Below are 22,010 nucleotides of genomic sequence, written 5' to 3'. Positions count from 1 at the left end.
GATTTCTGAGTTCGAGGCCAGCCTGGTCTACAAAGTGAGTTCCAGGACAGCCAGGTCTATACAGAGAAACCCTGTCTCAAAAAACAAACAAACAACAACAAAAAAGGAATCTGTAATTGAAACCCCTCCTATAAAAAAACCTTAAGGTTAACATTTTAAAATGAATTGTCCCAGACATTTAATAGGAAATAATATGAGTTATAACTTTTGTTTTTAGAGTACAGAGAAGGACTTGTTTCATGAAGCCGGTCTGCGTTGGATCTCAGGTCTATCAAAACCTTTATGATAGAACCACAGACCACTTCTGCTAGTAACTGTGAATACAGAAATCCTAAACAGCACGTGCCCATCCTGTCACTGTGGGGAGGTAGAGACAATCAACTTATAAGAAGTATAAGAAGGAAATATTTCTTTTTTTTTTAAGATTTATTTATTTATTATTTATCTGAGTACACTGTAGCTGTCTTCAGACACACACCAGAAGAGGGCATCAAATCCCATTACAGATGGTTGTGAGCCACCATGTGGTCGCTGGGAGTTGAACTCAGGACCTCTGGAAGAGCAGTCAGGGCTCCGCTGTGCCATCTCTCCAGCCCGGAAGGAAGTATGTCTTGGCTCACGGTTTCAGAAGTTTATAATCTCGGTTGCTTGGCCCTGTTGCTCTGGGTCAGTGGGGACTGAGAACGATGGTGGCAGAAGTACACAGTCAAGCGCTGCTTGCCTCAAGGCAGCTGGGAAACCGAGAGAGGAATTGGGCTGGGTCCTAGCACATATCCCGCAAGGCACACCTGGCAAGGGGCTACTACCTCCTGGTAGAACATCTTCCTGGAGTCCCCATCACCTCCTGGGGACCAGCCTCTTAGCGTGAGGTCTGGGATACATCCAGATCCAAATCACAGCATAGTAGGAATGCTACCGAAGAAACTCAAGGGACTCGCTTTCATGGAACTCAATGAGATCCTGCTGCTTTCCTGACACTCAGTAGGTGCTTTAGGCGTGTTACCCATGCTTGGCCTCCTCCCACAAATAGACAGCTGTTTGTCTATTTCAAGCTAGGCACAGGCGCTCAGCAGCTATGGCCTCCTCTGAGCTGCTTCTACTTCACGGTCAGTTGTCAGGCGATCCTCTCCTCGGGCTGGTTTTCTGAATACCGTACTTGACCATGAAGAAAGTAAACAGCACAGGATTAGATGTTCTTGTTTCAAAGCTGTCAAGTGTTGAAACCAACCAGGAAGTGGAGGCAGAGCGCCTGTCCTCGGGGAGCCGGATCGGAATGGCTCTTGGCTGCAGCTGGAATGCAGCTGCTATGGCAGCTGTGGACCTGTTTGCCCAACTGGAAAGGATGCTGCCAAGTGGCTGATCTTCCCCAAAAGGACATTTGCCTTTGCAGAGAACCATAACAGTGCATTTTATTAAGCCCCCACAGTGAGCCAAACTCGGGAAGCATATGGCTCAGCAGTTCGCAATCTAGTCTGAAATAGATCCTGATTCCAGTTTTAATATTTATAAAAAGAATAAGTAGGCTCCCCAAGAAAGACTCTGCACAAAACATCCCCATAGATTATTTGTTGAAATGATAGCAGATTAGCTTGATAAAAATATACATGAAAGGAATTCAGAAATATAGACCAGCCCAGTACCACAGTCCTGTGTTCTAGACCTGCGGAGGCTGAAGCAGGATGGGGAGTTTGAGGCCAGCCTGGGCTACATAGTAAGATCCTGTCTGATATAGGTGGGGGAGGGGAGGAAGAAATGAAAGGGCGGAGGAAACAGAAACTTACAAATGTCCAAAGGGGGGAAAGTTTAAATGTTTTCAATGACACCACTCCTGTGTCCAGGACAGGTATAGGCAGCAGAAGCTATTACTAAACCCCTGTAATTCATGGGTCCCGGAACTTGTGGATCACATTGTCAATTTGCAGTTTTTAAGTATTAGCACTAACAGTTTTACAATTACAATTACATTGAATTGGGCAGATTGGAGTGGGATGGTAAATCATAAACAATTTTTACTTAATAATAAAATTGGATTGAAGACAGGCAAAATTAAAAAGTCTTCTAGACCTAAATGTGCAGGGGTCACAATTACGCTAAGACTCTCCATTCCTGGGATTCCAGGCACAGAAGAGGCTCATGCCTTCAAAAATGCTTATGGAGAAATACCCCAGGCTGGAAGAGTGAGGCTGTTCACACCCTTTGTGTGTTTGGTGAGAAGTCAGTTGTTGCTGTCGCTCACAGCATTTCGCGTGCAATCCCCATACATCTTTACAGAGACCACAGAAGTGGAGCAGGGAGCATGCATCTCATTAATCAACTCCCTCCATCGTCAGAGCTGGGCAGACATTCTTGAAGACTAGCCCAGTTGAACAAAGATGCATGGCCATTGGGGACTCTACCCCACTTTCCCCCGCTGTTCACTAAACGGTCATTGCATCAGAAATTACATCCTATCTGGCCAATCCTTCCATTGCAAAAGCAGGGGTAGGGGCTGTTGAGATGGGTCAGTGGGTAACAGTGCTCATTGCCCAGCCTGAGCTATCTCCCTGGGGCCCATGTAAAAGGTAGAGGGAAAAAAAAGCCGATTCCACAAAGACATCCTCTGATGTTTACACATATATTGTGGCCCACACACCCCAGCCCACACTTCATCTCTACATAAATACATGCAATTTAAACAGTTGCAGCGGGGTAGGTGAGATGGCTCAGCAGGTAAGAGCACCTGACTGCTCTTCCAAAGGTCCTGAGTTCAAATCCCAGCAACCACATGGTGGCTCACAACCATCCGTAACAAGATCTGACTCCCTGGTGTGTCTGAAGACAGCTACAGTGTACTTACATATAATAAATAAGTAAATCCTTAAAAAAAAAAACCAAAAAACAAAAAGCAGTTGCAGCACCTTCCAAAAAGCTGGCCTGCAATGTAGAGCTGGTTAAAGCCCCACAGCTGCCGAAAGAGTGCTGCAAAAGCTTCTGTTGACATAATGATATTGTGCACAATGCCATGGGCATTGTATTGATTGATGTGCTATAAAGATCGCTCTCCAGTAGGAACAACAATATGAACTAACCAGTACCCCCCCCCCCAGAGCTGTGTCTCTAGTTGCATATGTAGCAGAGGATGGCCTAGTCAAGCCATCAATGGGAGGAGAGGCCCTTGGTCTTGCAAAGACCATATATTCCCCAGTACAGAGAAATGCCAGGGCTGGGAAGCGGGAGTGTGTGGGTTGGGGAGCAGGGTGGGGGGAGTGTGTAGAGGGCTTTGGGAATAGCATTTGAAATGTAAATGAAAAAAAATGAAAAGGGAGAGAGGAAGGTGGAACTTAGTATCGAGTAAGGGGGTCTCAGGTAGGGACCAGGAGAAGGACAGATGAGGTAGAAGGAGGTGGTCGCCTCGAGGCAGGATGGATCATGAGACTGGACCATGATCACATAGCCAATAGGAGCTCTCATTGAGGACACGCATGAAATAAGACTCAGTTGACAAGTAACAGGGCATATACGTGGTTATTAATAGCTTAGCTGGGTTATAATAGGTTTACAGCTTATTAATTAATATATTCTGATATCTCTGTGTTGTTTACTCAAGAGCTAAATGGGAAAGAGTGGAGCAAACCCCACCCACCCACCCCCGTACCAAGAGCCTCGTGCTCTTCTTTTACAGAGATTCAGAAAAGCGCCGCATAGAAACCATGGACAGCGTGTATAAGTTCTCCTCCACAGAAAGGGTAGTGCTGTTGGAGAAGGAGCTGGCGGTGAAGCTCAGTGAACTGAAGACTGAGGTAGAAGAACAGGGACTCTTCCCAGGAACAGGCAACCGGATCTTCAGGTAAATTCAGTGTCAGGTGGGGCTGCTGAGATGTTTCCCTCCTGTTCCCATCCTATGATCATTCTGCCCCGAGCTTTTGCTTCAAAAACAGTTAACGTCATGTCCAGCTCAGATAAATGACACACAGTGACAGTTTTCAATGTCTTTCCCCCGTTGTACATACTAATGGGGCCCAGCCTTGCTTAGCTGCGAAGATCAGATGATGTCTTAGTTAGGGTTTTACTGCTGTGAACAGACACCATGACCAAGGCAAGTCTTATAAAAAACAACATTTAATTGGGGCTGGCTTACAGGGTCAGAGGTTCAGTCCATTATCATCAAGGTGGGAGCATGGCAGCATCCAGGCAGGCATGGCGCAGGCAGAGCTGAGCGTTCTACATCTTCATCTGAAGGCAGCTAGTGGAAGACTGACTTCTAGGCAACTAGGGTGAGAGAATTAAGCCCATACCCCACAGTGACACACCTACTCCAACCAGGTCACACCTATTCCAACAAGGCCACACCTCCAAATGGTGCCACTCCCTGGTCCACGAACATACAAACCATCGCAGATGAGATCTGGGCGCTAAGGCAGTATACCATGGAGCATGCGCCTTTTATGTCAAGAATAGTCATGATAGATTGTAAGCAACATCTTATCCAACAAAGTGGGAAAATATTACGCTATTTTCCTAAGTTTCAGAAGCTACTATATAAATGAAAAGTTTCATTTTGCTCAATGACGCTTGGTAAGACACTTAAAAGCTGACATAATGCTAGATATTTGGCGGAGGGTTCTGCGAAACACTGTTCTGTCAGGAGCCCTTCTGGTGGTCGTTCCTGCTGCTCATAGCCATCAAGTTGCTTCAAAGGAGCAGAGGACCTGGATCACTGAGTCTTTCCAGCCCAGGCCTTTACGAGAAACCTGCTGGTTTGAGCAAGTGTGGTGTGGATGGCCAGAGGTGTCGGGAGGAGATCAGGGAATGATCGTATGTTTACACATTTCGACTTCATTCCAAAGTGGATTTTAAGAACAGGCAGTCCAGAGGTTTTCCTTGGTGTCTGAGGTAGATGCAGGATGAGGAGTGAGGCAGAGGGATGTTGGGACCAGGCAGGCCAACAATGCTCTTGATCCTTTATATGCAAATGATGCAAAAGCGGCTGTCCTACCACATAAGATCACTGGACAATGCACACTATTTTGAAAACTATGACATTCCAGAGATAAATGTTGATATCGCAACTTTTATGCCCTACAAGGACTCTGGGCTGTGCCACATGACAGGAAGGTTTCTAAAGGGACTTTGAAAGAGCAGTGATGGAATATTTATATTTATATTTCTCCGTGACCCAAGCCACCCTCCACTGTAGCCATCTGGAAGAATCTAAATGATGCTGTTTTCTAGGTGTGGTACTAGCTCCAAGGAAAACAGACGTAAATGCCCACTCTGGTGGATCACTTAGAAATCTTTTATCACCCAGCTGAAAATGGTCCCTCTTCTCCTTGTTCTTCCTCCATAATCCCCATGTGCTGTGTGTGAGCACGTGTAAGTTCAGGCTGGATGTCAGAGGACAGCCGAGAGTGTCAGCCCTCACCTTCTGCCCGTTTGAGACAGGTCTTTCAGCTGCTACTGTGTACGCCTAGCTAGTTGTCTCTGAGCCCTCCCATCTCCATCTCCCCATTAGGAGAACCAGGATGCAGGCGTGCACGCCGAGTCTAGCTGGGGACCAGTTTAGACCTTCACACTTGCATAGCAGGTGCCTTGTCTGCTCTGCCCATCTTTTCTTTCTTCCTTTTTTTAAAAATCAATTACTTTATTTAATTTTTAAAAATTTTTACATTCTTTTCTCATTTAACACCCTGAGCCCTGGACCTTGCAATAGTTATGTGTCCATGATGCCCTCTGAATAAGTGGACAAATATCACAGGAGCAGCATTTGCTGAACTAAGAGCATTTCTTGTGAACTGGCTGCTTACGCTTGGTCGCCCGCCTCCTTTAGGTCACCCACAGGTGCATTGAGGTTAACGGAGAGGAGTGACATAGCTAGAGACACAGTTGGGCAGCCAAGCCCGTGCCTGTCTGGCTCTCAGCACATCAAGGATGAGAGACAAGAATGCAAGGGAAACCTCCTGCAATTTCCTGTCAATAGCTGCGTCCCTGCCTTGTGGGTCATTGCTTCTCTGCTCCATGAAGATTCAGAAAACAGACAACATACCTGTCATTGATGGCTGATTTTACTCTCAAGATCTTCTTCCTGCTCTTCCTCTTCCCTCCTTCCATTTCTCCTTCTCCCCTCCCTCTCCACCAAGGTCTAGGGAAAGAGATAAGGCATGGATTGTCTCCAACTGTCTTAGTCAGGGTTTCTATTCCTGCACAAACATCATGACCAAGAAGCAAGTTGGGGAAGAAAGGGTTTATTCAGCTTACACTTCCACATTGCTGTAGATCACCAAAGGAAGTCAGGACTGGAACTCAAGCAGGGCAGGAAGCAGGAGCTGATGCAGAGGCCATGGAGGGATGTTCTTTACTGCCTTGCTTCCCCTGGCTTGTTCAGCTTGCTTTCTTATAGAATCAAGACTACCAGCCCAGGGATGGCACCACCCACAAGGGGACCTCCATCCTTGATCACTAATTGAGAAAATGCCCTACAGCTGGATCTCATGGAGGCATTTCCTCGAGGGAAGGTTCTTTCTCTGTGATAACTCCAGCTTGTGTCAAGTTGACACACAAAACCAGCCAGTATACCAGCTTTAAAAACCTGACACCAAGTGTCCAGGTGGATGTTTAGGCTTCTGTGGCCCTAGGGACTTGCTGGCTTGGGCCATCCTTGTCCAGTGACCCTACTGATCTTTTCCGTGTCATCCCAGTCCTATGGTTTATGCTGTCAAAGTGAGAACATGTATTTCCTTTTCTTGCCTTCTGTTCCCGTCCCTTAGTACTGGAGACTGAACCCAGGGCCTTGCCCATGCAAGACAAGTGCTCTAGCCACTGAGCTACACCACCAGTCTCTTAACAGAGCGTTTAACAGAAGTACTGTCCAACAAGGGAACACATTACCAGTGCGTTTTACAACATTATCTCAGGACTCTTGGGGCCAAGCGGACAATACCAAACGAAGCTTACTGCGATGTCCCTCTGGCTCCCTCAAGTGTATCTTAGAAATATCACTGTGGCTCCTTGGCCAGGGGCTGCAAGCTAGGAATCTGCTTTGCTGCTGTCCTCTGGCATTCCCAGGGCTGCCAAGCCTCACGTTGCCCATTGAGCTCCATGGGGACAGCGCTGATCTTCTGTCCTCGAGCTCCACTCCTCGATTGTTGTCCAGCTTAGGGAAGGACTCCCTTCTCTGAGCTTGAACAGCCCATCCTCCATGTCTGCTACGTGATTCCTAGGGTCCAGTTGTGTTCCTGAGGCAGCAAGTGGGGATAAAATTTTTCTAAAGGATTTCCCATTTGATAGTTCCATGTCGTTTCTACCTTCCAACAACCCACCAAGAACGTAAAAATGAAAACATTTTGTTTCAGTGATTAAAGTGTCAGTGTTCTATATCAACTAAAAAGACAGCAAGGTTTGATAAGCACACTGTGTGTCAGACACAAGATTTCCCCTCTGAAAGGAATACAAGTGTGTGCGCGCGCACACGCGTTTCGGAGGGGGGTTAACTCTCCAGCATCCCTCCCTGCACTCTGGAGTAGGGGACTGGGGTAAACCAGAGGAAAGACTCTGAGAGGAGAAAGAAACTGGCCAGGGAAGGGTTAGCAGAGATCAGGTATATCAAAGTAGAAAAGGGTGGCCTTTATACCCACCCTCACCATGGGGCCAGAGTGACATTCATTCTGGAAAGGTTGGGAAGGGTCACAGCGATCAGGCTGGCCGCCTGCTATCTGCTCTATCATAGCTTCTGTTGCACAAACCTTCCCGCAGCTCCGTTCAAATACCAAAGGATGTTGCTCACTTTAGACGCGAACGGGAAGCGGCTCTGAAGAGAACTCTCCAGGTGAGAGGGGGGCATGGGAGGAGTCAGGAAAACACGTTCGGTTTAGCTAACAAGGGAGAAGTTCGCAGGAAAAGCTCCTCCCCCCGCCCCCCAACTCCCGCAAACAGCTGATACTTTTGAACAAAACAGCCCCACATCCTTTTCATTGCTAAGCTAAGCAAGTGCAAATGATTGTATCCTTAGATAGATCGGATGTTTTGACATTTGAAATTTGGTAGATTGAGGATGTTTGAAACTTCATTCATTGTTTGGGTTTAGGTGGCTGAGTCCAAGCCCCTTGTTATTCAGGCAGATGTCCTGAAGAGGGAGCTAGAGAGCTGCCTAAGGCGAGAGTACACACCGGAAAACCTTCCTCTGCTTCTGTTGCAGGTAGGGTCATCTTGCAATCCGAAAACATACTTGGAGTATACTAGAAAGGAATCAGCAAGCTGACTTTTAGGTGGATCCTGTGGGCAAGTGTTCTGGAGAGGGGTAATTTGCAGACTTGGTGTAAATGCTTTCTTCATCAGAGATCATTTCGTTCTCACAGCTAAATTCAGCTTAAACTTGTTGGGCTAAGAGATTGACCGGGTCTGCCTAAATACTGTTTGTGCCGGTCTTCCACTGTGCAAGGAAAAAGACAACCTCCACCTCCCAAAGGCCAAAACAAACAAAAAACAAATTCACGTTTATTTCTGAAAACCACTCTTAAGAAAATAATTCAAAGTAGGAAAATAATTTGCATTAAAATTCCTGCAACATTGTAATAAGAGTGAGAGATGGAGACAGGAGGGAAGAAGGGAAGGAGAGAGGAAGGGAGAAAACCAGCCAGCCTTATTACGGTCAAGCGAAAAGCAAATCAATGTAGATTGCTATTTGATAGACTATTGTCCTTCCATCAAGTGTTGTTTCGTTTTGTTTTGTTTTTGCAAAGGAATTACTTCATCTTGTGATAATAATTAAAACTATGTATGCACATTTGATAATATTGATCATATTGATCGAATAAAAGACAGAAGCATCCCTAAGCTTAGGTTGCAGGACAATGAAACACCCCTGAACTTTTATATAGCTTCTCAACTTTGCATAATCATGTAGTATTTAAAGTTTTTAAATGATTTATTCGTCACTTCTATTAAATCATTTAAGGTAGTCCATGATGAGTTGTTTCCCTCTTAAATAAAAGTTAGCTCATTAGTAAGTAGTTAGTGTTAATCACAGAAGATAATGAGATTCTATTTGCAAGTTAAAATGTTGTTCATTTAGAATTTTTCTCTCTTTATAATTGTCTTTCTTACTTCTTTTCTTTCCTCCTTCCCTCCCTCCTCCCTGCCTCCCTCCCTCCCTCTTCCCTACCTGCCTCTCTCCTTCCCCCCTCCCTCTCTGCCTGCCTCCCTCCTTCCCTCCTCCCTCCCTCCTTCCCTCCTCCCTACCTCCTTTCCTTCTTCCCTCTAGCTTCCCCTCCTGCTTCCTTCCCTGCCTGCCTCCCTTCCTTCTGTTTTCCTGGTACTCACCATTCATTTTTGTGCAACAGGGTTCACAGTGGAGGGAGAGGAAGGGCAGGGATAAGAGATATTTGTGTCTGGAGATGTTCTTGGTTTCCACAGTTTTGGGGGCAGTGGACATAGTCGACTGGAGCATCTCATGTTTAGCTACCAGAGGCTAAGGATGATGTCGAACACTATACCGCACAGAACATCCTGAAACTGAGAATTATGATGTCTCAATTGTCAACAGTGATAAGGTTGGAAAAGTTCTAGAACAGCCTGGATTTCCATAATATATTCATTCCTGTATCATCTGGAGAGCTTTCTTTAATGTCACTTGTAGTTCATGCCTGCCAGGAACACATTCTCATGGTTTTTGTTATTTTATAAAAATGATTTTTTTCTATAATTTTATAAAGCTATTTTTTCTTGGTTATAGAATTCTGGACTGACAACTTTTATCATTCATTATTTTAAAGGCGCTACTCTATTCTCTTGTGACTTGAATGGATTCTATCTCGGAACACAGTGTATTTCCTGTTCTCTGGCTGTTTTAAGCTTTTAATAATTTTCAGATGTTTTATTATAATATATAGTGAGATTTTCTTTGCTTTTCTCTTGCTTGGAGTTAGACTTAACTTTTTGGATTGCGAATTTATTTATTTATTATTTCCAAATGAGGAAAGATGTCTCTTGGCTTGCTAATCAGAGGCTTCATTCCAAGGTCACTTGTGCAAATCTCACGGCATTCACCTGGAAGGGACTAAGGTGTGGTTTCTTATGGAACTCGATGTGCGTGACCATGGCCCAGGAGCACAAAGTCAGGGTCTCGCAAGTTCCCTGTTCCAACATGGTAATGACATCATAAAGTTCTCATAGTAACACAACAAAGAAAAGTCACAAATCAAGACGCTTTCAAATACACTGGTAGGCAAGTTACAGCTTGGGGGGAATCTCAGTTATTTGTCTTGATTGCTATCTGGCGGTGTTTTTAGCCTTTTGGTTGGTGAAATGCCATGGGCAAACCCAGTCAGGGTCCCTCAACCTGGGGAGAACCAAGGTTCCTGTACTCAGGTGACCAAGGAGTGACAAACAGACAGGAACACAAGAGAGTGCTGAATCTAAGTGTAATCTCTCAAAGCGAGCATCAGACTTATATAGTCATTACCGAAGAAAACAAGGAAGTTAGGTGATACATCAGCCAAAATACACTGAAGTCATCCTATGCATAATGACTCTTTACACAAAACAGAAAAATGCATACATAAAAGCAGCAGGAACCAGGCAGTAGTTACAACTGAGATAAAATCAGCTCCACCTAAAGTCAGCTATTCTTAGAAGCCAGGTGTGAGGGCTTTATGCTCCAGGTACAAGGGCTTCACACCCTAGCCACAATTCTAGTCTATTGTGTAACCCACCACCAGGGGTCCCTTAGTAAACACCTACCTATGCTATTCTTCTGGGCTTTGTGAAAGTATGCACCAGGGATGTCCCTTTCTTGCTAACCTTTCTGTGAATAACACGATACTCCAGTTCCTTCTTAAACCACAACCCACCTTCTTCCTAGACCATTGTAAATTCCTGCATCTGGGGGTGATTCAGCTGCTATTCTAAGTGTTTGTGGGGAACCTCCATTTACCAGAGGAGCCCACCAACTTTCTTCTACTATGTAATGTAGTCTGCCATACATGACTGTAATGAGAATTCTAAATTTACTTTGTTGAACTTGCCCTGAGATTCTAACTCTTATCCAGTAAACTGCAATGCCTGATTTCTTTCACTCTCTTTCAACCCTGGAGGGATTTTGTCTGAATAAGTAACATTCTTATGAGATTCCAAGCCCAAGGTCAGCTCAAGGATTGACTAGGATGTTGGGACACCAGTGGAGGCCAGAAAACAATGTCCAATCTAACTTGGCTATGTGTCAAATCATTCCTTGGGGGCACCTATAATAAAACAATAAGAAAGCACACAAAACCCTCCACTGACTATCACAAGAACAAATCTGGACCACATCTAAGTTACAGAACACCAAGGACCTCCAGGAGACCAGCTTCGTGAAACTTTTTGCCTCAGGACTGCGGCCAAGCTTTTGGACTTGTTATGTAGACGCCACTGGAGTGGGCGTGGCAATGGAAACTAGTTTTCCATTTGTACATTCCAAAGGATTTACCCAATAGTCGCAAAGATGTAAGGTCAGTCGCAGAGATGAGCCGGGAATGGCTATTATAGAAGCTAAAAGTAGCCCAAGACCAGTTGTAATTAGGCTTGCAACATTCCAGTTCTCCACAGCCACTGAAGTTCTTGTCAGTTAGACAGCCACCTGGAAGATTCAATGTAACACGTACAATTTTCTTTTTGTTTTCAAGCAACTTTTGTTCACACCTGGCTGCATTGTTTCTTAGCCTGTGGTGAGGGAGAATAACACAGCTGGAAGATGGGGCAGAAGGAAGCTATTCACCTCTGGGTTGCCACAAAGCAGAGAGCTCACTTTTTAGAACAAAGGTCCGCCCTGTCAAGCCTCTAATTTTTGAATCCGTAAATGGATTAATCCATTGATAAGGTCAGAGCCCCATTGATCCATTCATTTGCCAAAGGCCCACCTCTGAACATTGCTGTTCTGGGGACTGAGCTTTCAAAACACAGTATTGGTGGGAGACCGTTAAGGTCCAAATCATAGCAGTCATGATGCTGAAAAATATAGATGCTGGATTAGGCGGCCTTCAAACATGGCCGCCAGTGTTCCTCATCATGGACTTGTGTGTCTGTTCAGCACAGACAGCAGCAACTGTGCAGGGTAGCACCAAGCGCTTCAGGAGATGGCGTGGCCAACGCTGACCCAACCCTTTCGCTCATGAATCATCTAATCACTCCATTCTAAGCTGTCCAAGTCTTGTGCTCAGAGTGGAGGCCAAGCCAGATGACAGAGTTGGCGTTTGATTTATGACTTGTAAAGAAGGCCTTTGCAGTAAATTTTCTCAATCTCTCCAAGACTTGAGACATTTTAGGGGCTGGAGGCTCAGTGGTTCAGGGCACTTTACTGCTTTTACAGAGGACCTGGGTTCAATTCCCAGCACCCACAGGGCAGCCCACAACTGTTGGTAACTCCAGTTCCTGTTGATCTAATGCCCTCTCTGGCCTTCAGGCAATGCACACCTGTGGTGCAAAGACACACGTGCCAGCAAAACACTCCTGTACATAAACATTGTGTAAAAAAAAAAAAGAGCTGTCAAAAAGACTAAACATTTTGGGGGGCCAGAAGAATAGACTGGGAGGTGGAGAGTGTCTTTCTCTTGCCCCAAACCTGCAAAAGTGAGGGCAGAGGCAGCCAAGCTTAGGTGAGAGAGCGCACAAGGACCCCACTTGCTAGTAGAGAGAGATCTTCAGTTTGGCTCCTGCCTTGGAAGCCACACTTCCCTGACTACTCAGGTGCTTACACAGACAGCAACACCTGTGCTGCCAGGGTCTCTCTCTCTCTCTCTCTCTCTCTCTCTCTCTCTCTCTCTCTCTCTCTCTCTCTCTCTCCTCGTTTGGACAGCCTTCAGTTTCTCAATAAAAACACTGCTCTCCTTGGCTCTCGGCTCTAGGCCTCTAAAGAGTCCCTTGGTGGGTGGTCTGCAGTTGGGTTTCCACAATGAAGCGTCTTCTAGGAAGCAGGAAGGTCCGGCTGGGCATGTCTAGGGCCTATTTTTCTCTTCTCCTGCCTTCCCCTTCTCTTCCTCCTCATGCCCCCATCTCTTCTGTTCTAGTTTTTCTTTAATTCTTATGTTCTTCTTTTTCTTTCTTTCTTTCTTTCTTTTTTTTTTTTTCTGGCCCTTCTTGGCAGTAAGCATAACATTATCTTTGGTTCCCTTTGCTGCTTCTTAGCAAACGCCTTTTGCTATTTTCCCCCCTCCCCCACACACACACCCCTGATTTTTTTTTGTAAAAATCTCCTTTTCTTCCCTCTTGCTGCCCTGACCTCGTGTGTGTTTCGTGACCCTGGACAGCCAGCATGAGGCTGCCTCCTGTGTGCTGGGATTAAAGGCGTGTGCCACCATGCCCGGCGAGAGCATTTCTTAACTTTTGAAAACTTTTAAGCACAGTTTCTTTAAACAGAGTTTTCTGGGTTCTGAGAGTGCAGCTCATTCCCGAGTTTAAGCCCAGCTCCGAGACCTTCTATCCTGCCTGCGTCCTCTTCCCGTTGCTTAAATTGCACATCCATTACAGTGTTTCCTATCACCTCGTAAAGACCAAGACCCTGCTCCCTTCGGCTGTATCCTTGTTTGCAGTTGGTACTTACTTCATTTTGTGACGTTCCCATTGCTCTCCAAGGTTACTAGCTTTTGTTCTTGTTTTTGTTCTTCAAGACAGGGTTTCTCTGTGTAACCCTGGCTGTCCTGGAACTCACTCTGTACACCAGGCTGCCCTCAAACTCAGAGATCCCCTGCCTCTGCCTCCTCTGTTCTAGTGCGCCACTTCCACCAGTCCCAGTTTAAGTTTCCTAACATTTTTCATGCAAAGTCTGATGTACTTCTAATCTTGTCGGTTCCGTGTTTGCTTCAAACGTGTATTTATTTTTTAGACTCCTAGACTCTCTTCAAGCTGCATTCACATTTTGCTTTCAGTCTTCAGGCCTTTAAACACTTGGCTTGCTGACCTTGTTAACTAGGTCGGTTCTTGTCTTCTTCCCACTAACTGTTCTTCCGCCCATAGATCTTTTCCTTGTTGCTTTGAATGACTGTAGTTTATAAAATCACTTATAAATGAATGCTAAAAATAATCAACTCTTCACTATCGGATGTCGTAGATTTTGTGTTTCCCGTCAAGTGTTGGACTTTGTTCTGGGAAGCTTTTAAGTCACATATCCACTTACTCCCTTCAGGGCTGCCTGTGTGGCTTTGGGATAATCTTCACTCTAGGCTCAGTTTGTCCTTATTACTAGAGCCCTGGTGTTGGATGTCTCAGGTATCCAGGGACACCTTCACCCTGGTGGCTGGAACTTGAACAGCCTGCAGCCAGCCCTGTAAGAATCTGTTAAGAGCTGTTGGCCTTTGTAGGGGGTCAGCTATTCTTTACACAGCCTCCTGGAGCGTCTCCTGCTGCGTTCCTGGCTAGGTACTCAACAACAGACCTGTGGGGTCGTTTCCGAGCCTGCCTTTCTCTGATTGGCTTCCTCCTCTCCAGTGCCGCAGCCCACAAACTCCGGGTTCCGCGTCTCACATTTCAAAGTCATCTCTCCTGAACTCAGAGGTCCCTCCGCTTGCTTATCGTTTCCTCTCCTTCCTGGGTCTCAGGAGCGTGAGTGAGCGTCTTGGCTCTCGGGAACCATGACAAGTGGTTCTTTTTCCCCAGGGACCCTGGCACTATGTTGCCGGGGACAGAAAAACAGTTGCCTCAGGTATTCTATCAGATTCTCGTGATGAAAGAATGCAACAGGACTCATTTCTTCACAGAGTCATTTTTATCCCTGGATAGAAAAGACATCTGCATGACTGCCCTCAAAACTCATAAATCTCCCGCCTCGGCCTCTTGAGCACGAGGGTGATAGGAATGTGCCACTGCTTTTATTTTAATTGTAAGCAAAGTTTTTCAGTCTGATTTTTATAAACTATAGTCTTACTGTTTTTCTTTTTTGTTATTACTCTGTGTATGTGTTCTGGAACGCACCGTGGTGCACACGTGGGGGACGGTGGACAACACTGATGGAGTTACTTCCTGCCTCCCATCTCCCCAAGGGTCCCAGGGATCAAACCGGGGTCATCACGATTGCACAAGGAGCTCCCTTACCCAGAGGGCCACCTCTCTGAGCCACTAATCTTACTTGTAATGGACTTTTTTGACTCACAGGTTTAGGTATGTGTGTGTGTGCATGGGTACATGTGTGTGCTTGTATGTTTCCTAGAGGAAAACCTCAGGCGTCGCACTTTGGGTGCTGTTGATCTTATTCTTTGGAGACAGGAGTTCTCTCTTGGAGTTTACCAAGCAGGGAAGGTCGAGTGGTCATGAGCCCTAGGGACCTACCTGCCTCCCCTGCATTCTGAGTGCCGCCAGAACTGGCTCTGCTTTTGCTTTTTCTTGTCTCCCTTCTCTTCCCTTCCCTTCCCTTCCCGATCAGCCTCCTTCCTATAAATATATTCTGTTAAGTGCCTATTTTTGTTGTTGGTAAAGTATTACACAGAGAGAATTACGCAGCTGGGCCAGAGTAAATATTTGCACGTGCTGAGGTGGAAGAGGCTCTGCCAGACCAGTATGGCCATGGAAGAACTCTACCCTCTTTATAAGGTAAGGGGCCAGGGAGCAGACCCGGTGGGAGGGCATGTATCTGTGCATTGCATATGTAATGATGCATATGTATATGTGATATATGTATGTAATTTTAAAAAGACTTTTATTTTCTTTTTAAATTAATGTGTTTATGTGTGTGCACACTTTAGTCCACATGGATGCAATGCCCATGGACGCCAGAAGAGGGCAGAAGACCCCCTCTAAAACTGGAGTTACAGCCGGGTTGCTAGGAGCTGCTTGTGTGAGCGCAGCTGGCACGTTTAACCACGGAACCATCTCCAGTTGCTTTATATATGTATTTTCTAAATAAAACAACACGGTCAGCAAGCTTGTTGTTGTTGTAAAGGACAATGTGACTGTGACGTCGGTCAACCCATTGGCTGCTCAGGGTGGCCCTGATGTCCTCCTTACAGCTCTCTGTGCTTACCCTGAAGCTACTTGCTGGGTTGAAGGCCTCTTTAGAGGACAAGCAGTGTTTGGTTAAGGATGTTCACTTAACTCCCAACACGCTCGCAAGGCCCATTTGTGGGAGAACGTGGTAGTCAAGCCCGAGCGAGGCCCCACACATGGCAGGCTGCCTTTCTTTTTAAAAGAGACTGACAACTAAAGATAGGAAAGGAACCCAGGGACATGCCTTCTCCTGTGCTCTGCCATGAAGTAGCAGAAGACAAAGATTCCCACTTTTGTTGTTGTTGTTGTTGAGACAGGGGCTCAGTATATAGCCCAGGCTGTCCAGGAACTCACTGTGTAGCCCAGGCTGGCCCAAACTCACATAGATCTATTTGCCTTTGATTTCTTTCTTTCTTTTTTTTTTTTTTTTTTTTTGTTCTGGCTGTCCTGGAACTCACTTTGTAGACCAGGCTGGCCTCGAACTCAGAAATCTGCCTGCCTCTGCCTCCCAAGTGCTGGGATCATAGGCGTGTGCCACCACACCTGGTTTGCCTTTGATTTTTAAGTGCTTGGATTAAAGGTGTGTGTCACAGTGCCAAAAAGATTCCTACTTTGAAAATGAGCCTTGACATAATTTTTACCTAGAAAATGTGCATTTTTTCTTGTAGACTTGGCCAAGATAGGAAGGTCAGAGGTAGACTCCTGATACCAACCACCCCCCCTCCATGCACTGTTAAATTGCTGTCCCTCAGAGTTGGAAGAGTAAGACACTGCCTCTCTCAACTGAATCCAAACTGTAGAAGAACTTGGGGGGGGGTTCAAAAAGTCCCTTATTTGCTGCCCAGACAGCATTGCAGAGAACAACGCTTGCCAACAGCCCACGGTGTGTCTGTATCTCTCTTAAACAGAAACAAGTTGACTACATCACGCAGGAGTTCAACGACTCGGTTCAGAGAGCAGAAAGACTGTCAGTTGCTAGAGAAAACTTCCTTATGGGAAAAGACAACCGTCCCGACCTGGTGACTCAGGAGGACCTGGCGATTTACACCAGGTGGTTAGTGTGTCACCTGCACGCTCTCAGGACCATTCACCACTTCCTGCAGGTAGTAGGACCCTTAGTGTGCCGGTACACACGCCCGGGGGAAGGGGAAGTGGAAGCACGGTGCCCTGACATGGGAAGACATTCCCCAGCCAACACTCTGGCCATTTGGCTCTCTCAGGAAAACCGCTCACGTTCTGCTTGGTATTCATTCAGTTCTTGCTCCCTTTGGTGTCTTAGGATTCAGGGACTTCCATTCCGGCACACTTTTTTCCTTGGCAGAATGTAATGAGGAAATCATGTCAGGATGCTTGTCCTGGGCCATGCAGCAAAGCCTTGGCCTTTGCTAAAAAGTAACAGGGTCCCCTGCTGTTTGGAAAGGGTGGTGGCGTGCGGTGGGTGGGGGGGATTTGTAAATTTCTATTACAATGTGATGAGGTTAGAAAGCAGAGCTGGGCTGGACATGGTGGCGTTATCTAATCCCAGTGGCTATGTCCGGAGATCCTTGATTCTGAGGCCAAGCTGGTCTCTGTGGTGAGTTAAAGATTAGCTTTATACACAGTGATAACCTGTCTCAGAAAATAATGACGAGTAATAAAGTAAATAGTTAAGGTGGCTTTAGTAGCGCGGGTGTAGAATATGCACCATAGCTTGAGCAGGGCCAGGAAGTTCTGTCCCCAGCACTGCCAAAGGGGGCTGGGGGTCAGGGGACAGTATGGAGTAAGAAGAATTATGAGGGTGATGCCCTAAGTGAGGTTAGAGGATCCCCAAAGAAACCTGGTGGTCACCCGGATCCATTCCCTCTGCAGAGCCAGCCAGCGCTGTGGTCTGTACTTCTTTCTCTCCTCCGTCACGTCACGTGATCGTACAACCATGCGCTCCTAAACCTGGGTCTTGGGGCAGAAGAGATGGCTCAGCTATTAAGAGCCCTGACTGCTCTTCCGAAGGTCCTGAGTTCAAATCCCAGCAACCACATGGTGGCTCACAACCATCTGTAACGAGATCTGACTCCCTCTTCTGGAGTGTCTGAAGACAGCTACAGAGTACTCACATAAATAAATAAATAAACAAACCTGGGTCTTTCTCCTCACACCCTGAGCACCTGTGCTTTCCCACTCAAGTCCATGACCACTGTGGGGCCGGCTGGAAGAGGAGGTGCTTCCTGGTTGGTGGCAGCCGGGTCTCCCAGCTCCAGCCTCTCTCATGGGGAAGGCTTCTGAAGTTTCATCCCTGTCTCCCTTCTTCTCTGTCGCAACCTGGGCTGACCTGTGCCCTCTCGGGTCTGTCTCTCCAGGCCCTCCAGTATCTGCCCATCTCCAGAGTGCTGAGCCTAGCTGCTAAGCTAGTCTCTGGATCTAGTGAGGAAAATGGCAAAGCCTGTGTCACCGACCTTCACGCTGCATCCCCTGGTCCTCTGGGTCCCAGTGTTTCAGGTAAGAGACTGGCCTTTACTAGGGTAGAGTGGAAGGCTGTGAGTACGGTGACATAGTTAGGGTTTCTATTTCTGCAACAACCACAATGACCACAAAGCAAGCTGGGGAGGACAGGGTTTATGCTTCCACATTGCTCAGCATTGGAGAAGTCAGGACAGGAACTCAGGAGGGCACGATCCTAGAAGCAGGAGCTGATGCAGTGGCCGTGGAGGGGCACTGATTACTGGCTTGCTGCCCATCGCTTGCTCAGTCTGCTTTCTTACAGCACCCAGGACCACCTGCTCAGGGATTGCACCACCTACAATGGGCCGGCCCTCCCCCATTAATCACTAAATAAGAGAACAGCTGGGTCTTATGGAGGCACTTTTCAATTGAGGTTCCCTCATTTCAGATAGCTTTAGCTTGTGTGGAGTTGACATAAGACTAACTGGAAAGGCCTGTTTGGACCACTGTCTTCCTATATGCCAAAGTCACATCTTTGTAATAAGTTGTAATTTGATAGTAATATTTTCTAATGGAAGACAGTAGCCATGACTGTAGACATTTTGTCTCCATCTTTACGACTAGTAGGTTAAGAGGCAAGTGAACTGGCTTCCAGGCCTGTTTCTGTCACTCTGGTCCTGCATATCACCTCCTTACGCCTCAGTTTACCCATTGCCATACCAATCCTTTCTGGTGAAATGATTTCTGAGACTTGGTTCAGGTTTTCTGTTACACAGCTGCCAGAGAATTTAGTCGTCAGGATCAATTTCGGTCTCTCTGTCCTTTTGTGTTCCGGAGAACTGAGAAGTCGGGTCAGGTTTCTGCCCAGTGCCCTTGAGTGACATTCCCGTTGTATACAGAATATCGCAGGAGCTCTAGCGGGTTTCTCCTGAGGGCTCTGAGATCATTGAGAGTCCTTGCACCTCCCCAGGAAAGCTTGTGGGGGCTGGGAGCTGGGTGGCAAAAAGGTGCAGGCTTGGCTGGCACAGGGTCAGGGGAGAACAAAACGGCTCCCCACCAGCAGAGGGCCTGCTTCCAGCTCTCTCCAAGGACATCTGCTGTCTCTCCCGCCTCCCACTCACTGGTCTCGCTCTTGATTTTGGATATTTTTCAGGGTCAGGGAGAACAGATGCTGCGTTTGTCTTGCCTCAGCACGTGACAGACAGGGATGATCTAAAACCTCAGCTGAGGCGCCTCCTCTCACATTTCCACATCCCAGACGACGTGCAAAAGCTGAGCGACTCAGCCAAAGAGATGGAACTCTTTTCCTTGGTACACATGCACTCTTACTATAAATACCCGAGATTGGAAGAAAGGCTTAGTATTTGCTACAAAGTTCCTCGTTTGTTTGTTTGGGACCAGATCTCATATAGCATGGGCTGGCTTCAAAGTAGCTGTGTAGAGGAGGGTGACCTTGAACCTTGAACTCCCGTTATTCCCGCCCTCCCCCACCTCCACCCCCACCCCCCAAGTGTCTTGATTAGGTGTGTGTAGCCACACATGACACAAAGCTGTTTTTTTTTCTGCCAATGCGCTTGGTAATAATATACAATGTAATAAGCCATCTTCCTGTTAGGAAGAGCCTCCTTTCCGTGAGAAGAACAAGACCTGATGATAGCTAAGCCTAAGGGATTTTACCTTTTGGGTTTTCCCCCCTGTAGATTTTAGAGACACAGTAGGAGGATATGGGCTGAAGAAGATATACATGTGCCCAGGGTTAGACAGACATGCCTGGGAGAGTTGTCAAGCATCTACAGCTCAGAGTCTAAGACGGGACTGAAGTATGTTTTGTTTGTTTGTGTTTTGGTTGCAATATTCTTTTTTTTTCTTTTAATAATTTATTTATTATATGTAAGTACACTGTAGCTCTCTTCAGACACTCCAGAAGAGGGCATCAGATTTCGTTACGGATGGTTGTGAGCCACCATATGGTTGCTGGGATTTGAACTCAGGACCTTTGGAAGAGCAGTGCTGAGCCATATCACCAGCCCTGGTTGCAATATTCTTGACATACTGGAAAGGTTCCACCCACTGGGACTCACTGTGTCCTGAATGATACGGCTGGATGCAGGCCTGGCCTCTTCCACTGTAAATCCTGCTGCCTTCCAACAGGAAACCTCATAGTAGCAGAAGCCAGATTAAAATTACTTTCAGGGGGAAAGATGAGGCAGTGGATACAGAACTTCACAGTTATAACTTAAAACAACAAGAACAACAACAACAACGGTTTCAGCAGTGAGCTATCTTGTTAGCCCTAGTTGTAAATTATTTGCAAGATAAAAATCAGCTGGGTGATCTGATCAGGCTCAAATCTAACCTGGGTGGATTTGAATGACCTCGAGGTGGGAAGTTGCTACTTTGTCTCCCCATCCCCACCACCCGTGGCTCCCTGGCCCCGCCCCCTGCCAGTGCTGGGGGCGGAGCTTACTTGATAGCACACTGACCATGAAGATCCACTTGGATTTGTTTTCGTTCCAACATCATTTACACGACTGTGCTTTTGGTCTGTAACCCACGTGCCTTAAGCCCACAGACCCAGCACGATCTCATTCCTCTGGATTTTTGGAAAATCGTGTATAGCTTTTGCCTCCCCCCTCCTCCTCTTCCTTCGCCTCCTCCTCCTCCTGATAGGATTTTATGTAGCTCAGTGTTCTAGTTATAATGGTCCTACTATTGCTGTGATGAAACACCAAGACTAAAAGCCACTTGGATGGACAGGAAAGAGTTTATTTGGCTCACATTTCATATCACAGTCCACTGAGGGAAGCCAAGGCAGGAACTCAAACAGAGCAGGAGCCTGGAGGCAGGAGCTGATGGAGGGTGCTGCTTACTGGCTTGTCCTCATGCCTTGCTCAGCCTGCTTTCTTATAGTACCCAGGACCACGCACCCTCACTGTAAGCAAGGCTGCAGTGAAATATTGAGCTAGACCACTCCATGGGTAGACGGAATGGTTTACTGGGGATTAAGCCATCAATGCAGTCTCTGGGGGCGGGGTGCAGAGAGAATGGCAAGCTGGTCGCCTTGCCAAGTTTTTAAGGCGATAGGTAGCAGCCCAGGGGTGGGGGTGAGGGTGGGGCTGGGGGGCAGTGTGAGCCAGATCAGTCTAGAAGCTAGCATGGGAGAAGCTAGCATGGGAACTTTGATCTGCTACAGGCTTGCTTGAGTTAATCAGGAACTAGATGCTTCATTGCCAGTGGTAGTTGGCTGTAGGAGGCAGATGATGGACAAGCTGAAATGTGCTTCATAAGATTCCCGAGCAATGGTGAGCGCAGGTACCAGTCCTCCCGTCTGCAGTCAGAGTCATCCTGAGCTGAGCCCAGACTGTTGTTAGGACATTGTCAGCAGGATTGCATTTTGGGGGCCTTCTTTAGACCTAATAATCACTAGTTAGGAAAATGCCCAGCAGACTTGCCTACAGCCAGATATCTTAGGGAGGCATGTTCTCAACTGAGGCTCCCTCTTCACTGATGGCTAGCTTGTGTCTAGCCAGCAAACCCCAGGCTGGTTACAAAACTCATGGCAAGAGTTCCTAGCTTTGGCTTTCTTAGAGCGATGCTGTGAGGAGTGTTAGTTGTGCTCCCAAGATGGATAGTCGCAGTCCAGTGTGTGTGTGTGTGTGTGTGTGTGTGTG

At 46.7% G+C, this 22,010-nt stretch overlaps 1 protein-coding gene across 1 annotated transcript in view; it reads left to right on the top strand.

Annotated features, from left to right (window-relative positions):
• The window catches only part of LOC110303781, a 178,813-nt gene that overhangs the window by 19,283 nt on the left and 137,520 nt on the right, over positions 1-22,010 (top strand). Inside the window, exons 2-8 of the mRNA XM_021174996.2 lie at positions 3,662-3,826; positions 7,729-7,801; positions 8,060-8,170; positions 15,418-15,531; positions 16,833-17,027; positions 18,258-18,396; positions 19,493-19,650. Of these exons, the coding sequence (XP_021030655.2) occupies positions 3,690-3,826; positions 7,729-7,801; positions 8,060-8,170; positions 15,418-15,531; positions 16,833-17,027; positions 18,258-18,396; positions 19,493-19,650 (927 nt within the window). The 5' untranslated portion in view covers positions 3,662-3,689. The remainder of the gene's footprint in view (positions 1-3,661; positions 3,827-7,728; positions 7,802-8,059; positions 8,171-15,417; positions 15,532-16,832; positions 17,028-18,257; positions 18,397-19,492; positions 19,651-22,010) is intronic.

This window comes from Mus caroli, chromosome 10 (genome assembly GCF_900094665.2).
Source record: "Mus caroli chromosome 10, CAROLI_EIJ_v1.1, whole genome shotgun sequence".
NCBI lineage: Eukaryota > Metazoa > Chordata > Mammalia > Rodentia > Muridae > Mus > Mus caroli.
This window is presented reverse-complemented; position numbering and strand designations above follow the sequence as displayed.